The 10,455-nt window shown below is 35.2% G+C and overlaps 1 protein-coding gene across 1 annotated transcript; it reads right to left on the bottom strand.

The window, feature by feature from the left end:
* Positions 1-486: 486 nt before the first annotated feature.
* Positions 487-6,271, bottom strand: LOC141833613 (uncharacterized). The gene is made up of 5 exons (XM_074721095.1): positions 5,890-6,271; positions 5,638-5,820; positions 1,003-1,072; positions 837-908; positions 487-729 (listed from the first exon to the last, which is right to left on the bottom strand). Exons 1-5 carry the CDS (start codon positions 6,211-6,213, stop codon positions 665-667), a joined length of 714 nt encoding a protein of 237 aa, XP_074577196.1. The 5' UTR covers positions 6,214-6,271; the 3' UTR covers positions 487-664.
* Positions 6,272-10,455: the final 4,184 nt, after the last annotated feature.

Genomic DNA, 10,455 nt, shown 5'->3' with positions numbered 1-10,455 from the left:
TAGGTTAGCCTCTCTTTTCTAATTCTTCTTTTAAGAATCCTGATCGATACAAAAACTAGGCTACTAATAAACGATCTCACAAGTTGTACCTTAAATTAGGCTCTACGCCACATGTTAGGACCATGCATGTGACTTCATATTCTGGGGCAAGTTCTCTGTAATGTAATGCACATAGTAGACACCTGCCATGAGAGATGTTAAGATGATACAAAATTATTTATAAGAACAAATGACATCACGAGAGCAACTCTATAGTAAACTCACACAATGAATTTCTTTTCTCATCGGCCTTTACCTCCGAGCTAAAATGGCTAGGACAACTTTGTGCTTAGCCAGGTTACCAAGTAATTGATCCAGGAAACGTATCATGATCGACCGGATGTATAAGAGTTGAATTTGGATTAATGCATGGTTCAACTTGGTTGGAATGCTTGATATATTTGCTACAGGGCGTATGATACTATCAGCATATCTCACAGTCAAACGTTATCAAGAGGCTTTGGTCATAGATACAAATATGTATTCTACGATAACAACTCATCGTATCATATACCAGCACAACTATACAAGAGCAGGAAAAAGCTAACAGAAGGTGCATAATTTACTACATTAAAAGCCTCTTAACTCGCTTATTCCATATACATACACAGCAAGCCGGCATGATCTAAACAACGGGATCTACTTTCTGCGCCTCCAGTGCTTGAAATATGTCTGTCCGAGTAACAATTCCTAGTTTTAAAAAAATGTATATTAATTACTAGTAGCAAGTGATATATCATAGCATAAGTTAAATTACCACATAGCATAAACAGATTTTATCATTTTGCATTTCTTACCAATAACCCTCTGTTCCTCATCTAATATAGGTACCCTGTGGACCTTCATCTTAAGCATTAAAGCTGCTGCATCTGCATAATTTTGACCATAGGAAATAATTCTTAACCAAATCTAACAGTGCGGTGTCGTATATAGAAGAAAAGCATCATCGCTGAGGAAACATACTTAGTACCGTCTTGTCACCTGTGAGTGTGATTGCAGGAGAAGACATGATTTCGTTAACCTTGGATTTCAGCTACAAAGCAATAATTAGATATTAGGCAAATACAGTTGCAAGAACTAATATAGGGGAAAATTGGATTTCTTTTTGATCCAACATTGGCAAACAAGTGATCCTAGATAGAAATCTTTTATTCATCAAATGGAAACCAGTGAACATGTGGAGAATGGTAGAATCAAAATAAGAGGACAAAGTTACACAGGAACATGGTTTCAAATAATATCACTACCGGGTGAGATGTATCATTCCATAAATCATCGAAATTTAATACCACTTGGTAGCAAGGTTCAAAATCTCAAATTGATAGTTCTGGTCTTTGACTAGAAAGATACCGTTCCAGTATCATGCCGACACTCTGATGTATGGTGTCGGTGATAGATTGAAGATTGAAAAAGGAAGGAAAAGAAGCAAAGGAAGGAGATATTGTATGTGTTGAGTGGTGTCGAGTTTCGATAATTTAGTAGAATGATATATTTCAACCATTTAGTTCAGCATAGTATAAAATTTACAATCATGTTCGACACAGACAATATTTTCTTCCTATGCTACATCTTCTTTCTTCAACTATAATCCATTACTAGCACCATGCATCGAAATATCGGCACAATACTGAAATAATATCGTTCTAATCAATAACAAAACTTCGGCACAGGTTCAAAATTTTGAACCTTGCATAGGAAATAGAATGACTTCCTAGATGTGGTTACATGACACCTTTTTAAGCAACAGCTGAATTCAATTCTAGATGATTTGATATGGACTTATTTACTTTTCCACCTAAATAATTTACCATCTATCTTCCAACATGCAAAGGTAATTAGGGCCATGGAGCCACTATTCAGTCTAGGACATATAAGCCATTCATTCAGTACCAATCCACAAAAGGGGCACATAGCAGTGAAGAAACCCCATGAGATTGGGATCAATCCATAGTGTGTCCAGTCTAGGACACGAGCCATTCACTCAGTACCAATCATAAACAAGGGGCACATAGCAGTAAAGAAACCCCATGAGATTGGGATCAATCCATAGTGTGTCCAGTCTAGGACACATGAGCCATTCACTCAGTACCAATCATAAACAAGGGGCACATAGCAGTAAAGAAACCCTACGAGAAGTGGTTTTCCTTTGGGGGCAAACCATAGGCAGTAGACTGCTACATACAGGACAGAGCAGCAACACTTGCTTTTTAGTTTGCAGGTGACAGGTTCAGCATTTTTTTCAACACAATAATTTCTTGAAGAGTGTACCAAAGTTTAACAGCATCTGGGGATCCTCGCAGAGATCTCCAAGAGTGCTTGAAACTGTGAGACAAGCGGAAAGAGTTTTTTGAACCAACTTGATGGGAGATTTCTTAGAGAGGAAATTTAGGACCCATTCTTGAGACAAATGATGGGCAAACTCTAGATTGAGGTATTTGTATTTGATTCCCACAAAATAGCCTAGTTCCGATTTTATCTCTTGCGCATGATGATTATGGAGACAAACTTATTTTCCATATTTCATTAGTAGATTATATTTCTCATGTCTTTTTACTCTTGATCCATCAAGGGGTTTAACATGTAAATCCTAATGTTTCCTAGTGTTTTGGAATATCATGATTTTATTGTCACTATTTGCTAGCTGATGTATTCCATGATCCCCAAAAGTGGTATTAGTACAGGGTTTTTAATGGATGGAAGTGATCGTTAGTAAGATGATAAGTCTAAATGGTAACAACTACTATTTATTATGTTCAAAAAGAGGATTGAACACTTGATTTACTTATTATGCTCCAATACTTGGCCATTTGGCTCAGCTCAAGGATAAAAATGATTGAAATTGGAGATTACTGCAAAGGCAAATATATGGATACATATAGCAACAGGTGGACTGGTGGACGAGTGTTTGTAACAATATTGCAGATGAAAGCAAAGTATGTATACTATAGAAACCCATAAATATATTAAGATATAGAAATTATTTTAGGTTAAACTCTTATTATGTTTTGATGTGTACTTTATAAAAAATTTATCTCTATTTTTTGCTTTAACTGATATTTTGATTGCTTGCCTTTATAGATTAACTTCTACTCATTGATGATTAGAATTTTCTGAACAAGAAACCAGTAAGTTGAAGGGTTACTAAAGTAATATAACTTCTAGCCACATCAGCTAACTCTAAATAATTGGAATATATGGCTTGTCGTAAATGCAATAATACTGAAAAATACATGTGATAAAATTAGAAATTATGGTATATCATGTCCTTTCCTTTCTAGGTTGAACAGTTGACTACAATTTCACAACAGCTTTATCAAATTCAACTGCAAAATTAACTCTCATCATAGGTTTAGCCAACATAGTCTCAACTTAGCCACAACTCTTTTTACAGTAGAATGTTACCCTTAAATTTTAAGAGCAATAGTAATGAACATTAAAGGTTTTGTATCCAAGAAAGGGAATTGTGTAGAAGGTCAGACCAAATATAGAAAGCCATCCTTAATGAGTAGATTCAGACTCTTTGAAACTGCAACAGGAAACATCAAGGTCTTGTTTACATGTACAGAGGGAAAGAAGAGGACAGCAGAGAGAAGAAAAGAAAAGAGGAGGGGAAAATCAAGCTCTTTGTTCCTAATTGTTAAGGCATGGCACTATTGAAATGATACCCAGACTAGCATGAAGCATTAAGGTCTTTCTTATCGTGATAATATAATTTCTTAATGCTCTATAGGCACAAAATAAAGAAAACATATTCAACAATTAGGTAAATGCTTGGAGCACTGCAATTGTGTTATAATATTTAGGAAACTGATAATTAATGCTGATAATCATGCTACACTGGTTTTTACTAATTGCTGTTGATATGCATGAAAAACCAATTTAAGACAGAAGGGTGTCAACTTTAGAGATGTGTCATTGTGGTCAACCATGTGTCTTGAAGACATCATGGACGGATGCAAACCCTAGAAGAAGATTTATATGTTGTGTGAGAGATAAGGTAATGTTTCACTAGCACTTATGTACAGGACAAATGCTTGATAAAATTTTAAGTGTATAGTTGTATTACAAATGTTTCTAGTTTACCAAGTAAAAGTGAGTGTAGCTACTAGCAATGATTGGAAAATATTAAGAAAAGGGAATTACATCTAAAGTGTATTAAAAAAATGTGGAAAACTTTGGCAGCTAGAAAGCAATTTCAATAAGGAAACCATTTTCATAAAATAGAACAAGATGAATGGATAAACATAAAAATTTATCCATTTTTAATTAGGCTCTTCATGGAACAAAAACAGTAACTGCAAAAATTGGAAACTTTCAAAATAGATCAAATCAGTTGGAACTCTCTATCCTAAAATATCAAAATGACAATGTGCCTATATTTTATTCAGCTTTCTATGGAAATATAAAATTCCATAAGTTGAACTACAACTTATCATTAGTGTAGTGGCATATACAATAATTTATATGATGTACCAACATGTTGTTAAGCAAAGATAAATTAGGATGGAAGGAAACTAGAACTGACACAACCACATAATTTTAAACAAACAGACACAACTAAAAGGGTACAGCCCTTGCTAATAGGACTAACAAGGAAGAACAAACAGCAGCATCACATTTGAGCTGGCAACTATTAACATGCCAATTATCGAATAGGTGATTAACACTACATTACACAAATTTATGTGTGGTGTGTCATAAATGAAAGAGGACCAGAAATCATATCACAAGTTTTTGTGCAGAGAAACAAGGTTAAAACTTATGTGTGGCAGCACCAAACTTTGCTACAAGGTGTGTACATGGTTTAAAGAATGAGCATGCATGATCTACAAATGAGTGCATATGGCATAAAAAATCGGTTCCACAAGAAAGGAAGAGAGGAGTATACGTGGTATTAAAAATGGATGAACATAAGAACGGGAGAAAGGAAAATAACAAGTACATATAACAAACAAGAATGAGTGATGCACAAGACAGGAAAAAATTAAAGGACGGACAAAGAGGTTCCAGGCAAACCTGCAAGGGGCCTGCATAGAATTTGTCCACAGATAACAGGGCAGTGTCAAGTTCCATATTTTATACTTATATTCGTTACTATACATAGGTCAGTTGAGCCTACCTATTTCTATCACGCACAAAGGTTTATGAATCCTATAGCAAAATGTTACCATCCATAACCTTAAAAAAGATTAAGACAAAATTCCGCTGTGATAATAGTATTAATATGGTCAACGGACGTTATTCCTCTCCAGTATAGATTAACTTGCATTCCTTGGTTTTTAAAAGTAAGATTTGTTAGAGAGAATGAAAATAAGATCTTTGTAGAGAAGGTGAGAATAGAGGAGAACTCAATAACAATTGTTATTAATCTACTTGACAGCAGCTGCAAAAGTATACCAAAGATTTTGGCTTTAAACATATGCCAGTAATGAAACAACTTTTCCTATCAGCAATAGCAACAGAGCCCCGCCAGGTTAGAGATGAGAAACAGGAAAAGATCACTAAATTAGTATGAAGTAAAGAATACATACAAAATACATGTGGAGGAGGAAGATGTGGAAGTGTAATGATTGAAGTAAATGTAAGTACGAAACAAACCCCATTTGATGCTCTGGATTTATCTTTCTTAGAGACAACACCGATGCACCTCAGTTGGTCATCGACCACCGGAAGCCCCGACACGAACTCAAAATTGTGATCGATCTCTTCCAGCGTCTGCTCCGGCCTCGCCATCCGGACAGGAGTCGACATCACCGTCGCCAACGTCGCCGTAGGCTTCATCTGCTCCACGGATTCGGTCAGCACGCCAGTGAAGCAAAGAATAAGCAAGAATCTAGAAACAAGACCGACCTTTTCGTTGATGATCTGGGTCTCCAAGTAGGCGCGGAGGTCATCGTAGCTAAGGAGCGAGAAATTCTCCGGCCACTCCCCTGATATGACGACCTCCGGGTTCTCACCGAGGCCCGGGCGGAGGTCATCGGACAAGGAAGCGCAAGCGGTTCCAGAGGGAACCGACGCGCCTCGCTTGGATCCGAAACCGCCGTTGACGGAGCGGAGAGGCTTCGATGAAGCGGCAGTGGGGGTTAAAACGGAAGCGAAGAGTGGGCGCTTGAGGCAGGATTTGAGGGGGAAGTGGAGGGCGAAGGTGCCGTGGAGAGAGCTGCTGCAAGCCATGGCGGATTGCTGCCGTCACCGATCTCCCGAGACGCAGAAGAAACTTCTAGTTAGTAAGCAATGCCAGCGGTGCTACGCCAGTGAAGAAAAGGACGGCGGGCGTTTTCGGTCGTAGGTTCGTTAGACGGTGGGATGAGCACGAGCCCGAATCATGAAGCGGGTGGATGTTGCTGATCCTGTCCGAGAGAACTGCGACAGAAATCGTCGCAGGCGAAAGCGATCCACGTGGTTCAATCAGAAGTCGCCATCGAATGACTGTGGGATTGGTTTGGGCCGCCATCGTTATCCATTTGGGCCTATCATGTGGGCTCCTTGAATTCAAACATAATGAAATAGACCGCTCCTGATTGATTTATTAAAAGTTGTAAGATTGATGATAGATGTTCTAATTAAATTTAAAATATTTAATATAAAACATTTTTATTGGGCTTATGTTTTTAGGAAATATCATCAGGGGATAATGTTAGTAACCTAGGTAGAGACTACTTAATTGGCCTATAGAGAGAACCTTTGACCAAGGATAACAGATTTTGGGTTGTAGTTGGTAGTAAAGCTCGATCTCAAGATTTGTTTAGGCTTATAAGGTTGTATATTAGTAGAACTGGAATATCTAAACCGATTCAATCGATTAAATGTGAGTGTAAGTCGATTAGTGTGTTAAGTTGGTTTGAGAGTCATCTAAAAACTCTTTGTTTAGAAAATAACATGTTTGTATACTTGAGCCCCATTGATTGCGCTAGGTTACATGTTTAAAAATAATGGAAAAAATGTTTCGCTTGTCTCCCTAATATAAATAATCAAATTTTTAAAAGGGAATATATAGCTAATAATTTTGTTAAAGGAAAATAAACAAATTTAAAAATTTTGTTTGAATAATCTTACTAGCATGACTTACATGTTTGGATTGTCTAACCTAGTTAGTCCATCAGCACTGCTACCCTTAATAGTTTGATCAACATGACCAACATCATTGGCCAAAATGCTAGTTGACCACTTTGGATGGACTACTAACCTTGATTGGATCAGAGACTTAGCTAATCCAACCAAGTGGAACAACCTACTCATTCTCAACAAATCAACTAAAGCCACCTACCTCACCTTGCTTGATCGATTAAATCATCCCATCCAAGCCACCTACCTCACCTTGCTTGTTTATCAACTCTTAGCATTGCCAACATCATTGGTTTGATGCCCTGATCAACTTAATTAGTCTTTTAAACCCAACCAATGGTCTGTCTAACATATCGGCAGTTAATTGATTTGATTCTTTATTGCTCAACTCATTTAGCCTCACTTGTCCATTTAATAGGCCTTATTGGCTTGTCTAGCCTCACTTGTCCACTTGGCCTATCTAGCACAATAGGCATACTTAGTATGCCCTACTTGTTTGGCCATTAAACGTATTCAACCTAACCACTTTTATGACTTAATCGCTTGCCTAACTTGTCTAGTTCATTGGGCATGTTAGTCCCTTCAAGTTTGCTCAACTTGATTGATCTAAATGACTTAACACAATAAAAATATCCACATTTAACGATGGATAATTCTGTTGTTGTTCGATTGCTAATCCCATTTAACGACTGAATTACGACGGAAAAAAAATAAAATCGTGAACTTTTTCATCATAAATTGATTTAGTGACTGAATATAATTCGGTTATTAAATATAGCGATCGAACTATATGTCGGTTGCTAAGATTAGTGACCGACTTATAATTTTGGTCGTTATTATTAGTGATTGAATTTATAATTCGATTACTAATATGCAGATGGAATATTTTTTCCATGCAAAATGTAGCGATACAATTTTTTTATAACGATCTATATTATAACTCGGTCGCTAAATTAGTGATTAATATTATAATTTAGTCACTAAATTAGCGATCGATATTATAATTCGGTCGCTATCATTTGGACGGAAATTAGTGGTGAAAATTAAAAATTCATCATTAATTATTCTATAATTTTCAACATCACACCTTATTTTTCTAATGTATACCTGTTTACATCAAAATATATCCAAATCATATCACAAACAATACACAATAAACCAACAAAATACAATCAACATTTACAACCCTAAATCATATCACAAACAATATCCAAATAATACATAAAATAATATCCACAATACAAATCATATCCAAACTTTGATACAAAGTATATTCATGATACAAATCATATCCAAAAGATTGAGACAAACATATCATTATCCTAAAAAATAAAATAGTTTCATCATCGATCAAGTAGAATACGATAGATTATTAAATAAAACAAACACAGAATATAATAAGTAGAATAATGCACAAACAATGAAGCTAATGTTAAAATAGATATACGCAAAGTTAAACTGAATTACTAACATAAGTTTAATATTCTTTAAAAGAATACATACCTTAATTCCAGAATATAGTATCAAATTGTTAGTGATTCAAGTATTGAAGTTCTATATACATTATTTCTGGAAAATATAATATAATTAGAATTGCATATAATATTAAAATTAACAGAATCAATTTTAATGTTTAATGATTGATAAATAAAAAAGAAAGTTGAAGGTCAACACATCTCAGAATTTTTATTTATTAGGAGCATTTAAGTCTTGAGTCTCTTATAAATAAAAATCAATCAATATCAAAATCATGCAGTGTTAGTAATGCAAAATAACTCATTACCCATCGATTGTTGTCCTGACTGATCATCCATCGACTGTTCTGATTTATCTACTGCAATCCTGACCAATCATCAATTAACTATACTCCGACTGCTCTAAGGTCACTGACCTCAACATTTCTATTGGTTTGAGCAATCGTTGAATTTTGCTATCATTTTTCTACAACCCGAATATTCTGCCATGCATCCCAAATCTCATTTGGTATATATGATAACTTTATTTCTTTTTTTCTCCACTTGTACATCAAGTCCTTGTACAACTTCTGACAATAATTGTTCCATGTTGTTTTGAATTCTTCCTCGTGGTCTACCTCTCATGTATACTTTTTTTACAATAATATCAAAAATATTAGTATCAAAGAATATTGTATAATATCAATAATATTCAAATTACTTATTAAAAAATTATGATAATAAAAATCTTTCAAATCTTGGTCTACATGCCTCCATGTAGAACTAGAGTGCACTGTCATTCTTTATTTTTTTTATATATATACACAGCAACACTATGACCATTGAGAATAAAACTACATGACAAAATATGTCATTTTGAATTTGAATTTCTAATAACATCAATACTTACTAACCTCCAACAATCCTCAACACAATCTAAGCACTATGTATTGGTGTACTAGCTGACATGATTACATCTACAAAATAATATTTTAACACATACACTGTAGAGAAAATCAGAATCGACGAAATTCCAATCACTTCAAGAATATTGAATTGATTAACCGCAAAGAAAACACTTGATATGAAGAGATTTGAAGAGAAGAGATTACTGAAAATAAATATCTGGAAGATGGAATAATAAAAACTCTTTTGCATTAAAACCAGAAAGAAAGAGCCTATAAATAGGCTTTACAAAATCTATCGCTAGATCCTATAAAATAGGATCACGTAAGACTAGATCCTATAAATTAGGATCCCAAAGATAAATTCTAAACATCTAAAGACTCGGACAAAATTATCACTAGATCCTATAAAATAGGATCATGTAAAACCAGATCCTATAAATTAGGATCACAAAGATAAATTCTAAACACCTAAAGACTTGGACAAAAACTATCCTAAAGACTTGGACAATAATTAAACTTTTAAATTATAAAATAAAACAAAAAAACATCACTTTATAATTCAACACTCCCCCTTAAAGTGATGTTCTCAGAACTAATCCGCGCTTTGATCGCAGATCTTCGAATGCACCCTTCGAAAGTATTTTTGTAAAAATATCGGCAATGTTGTCTTGACTTTTAACTGCGACCATATCAATAATCCTATCGAGCACTTTCTCATGAATGAAATGATGCTCAAGTTCAATATGTTTTGTCCTTGTGTGGAAGACAGAATTAGACGTAAGTTTGATTGCACTCAGATTATCTCCATGAATAGGAATGAGTTGATCAATGGGTATGTGCAGATCTTCAAAGAGTCTACGAAGCCACATACACTCTTGAGCGGCCTGAGTAGATGCTTTGTACTCTGCTTCAGTCGTGGATAGAGACACCGAACCTTGCTTTTTGCTACACCATGATATACTTGCAACTCCTCGCAGAAATACAAAACC

The sequence above is a fragment of the Curcuma longa genome, chromosome 8 (genome assembly GCF_044706935.1).
Source record: "Curcuma longa cultivar G26 ecotype Majalengka, Jawa Barat chromosome 8, ITB_CL_G26_1.1, whole genome shotgun sequence".
NCBI classification, from domain to species: domain Eukaryota; kingdom Viridiplantae; phylum Streptophyta; class Magnoliopsida; order Zingiberales; family Zingiberaceae; genus Curcuma; species Curcuma longa.
This window is presented reverse-complemented; position numbering and strand designations above follow the sequence as displayed.

What these genes read in the sequence shown, in the direction of transcription:
- LOC141833613 (XM_074721095.1), bottom strand. Translation starts at nt 6,213, where the DNA reads ATGGCTTGCAGCAGCTCTCTCCACGGCACCTTCGCCCTCCACTTCCCC. An exon ending in CCCAGATCATCAACGAAAAG is followed by an intron (nt 5,821 to 5,889) that starts GTCGGTCTTGTT and finishes TCCGTGGAGCAG; the next exon opens with ATGAAGCCTACGGCGACGTT. An exon ending in TGAGGAACAGAGGGTTATTG is followed by an intron (nt 730 to 836) that starts GTAAGAAATGCA and finishes TTTTAAAACTAG; the next exon opens with GAATTGTTACTCGGACAGAC.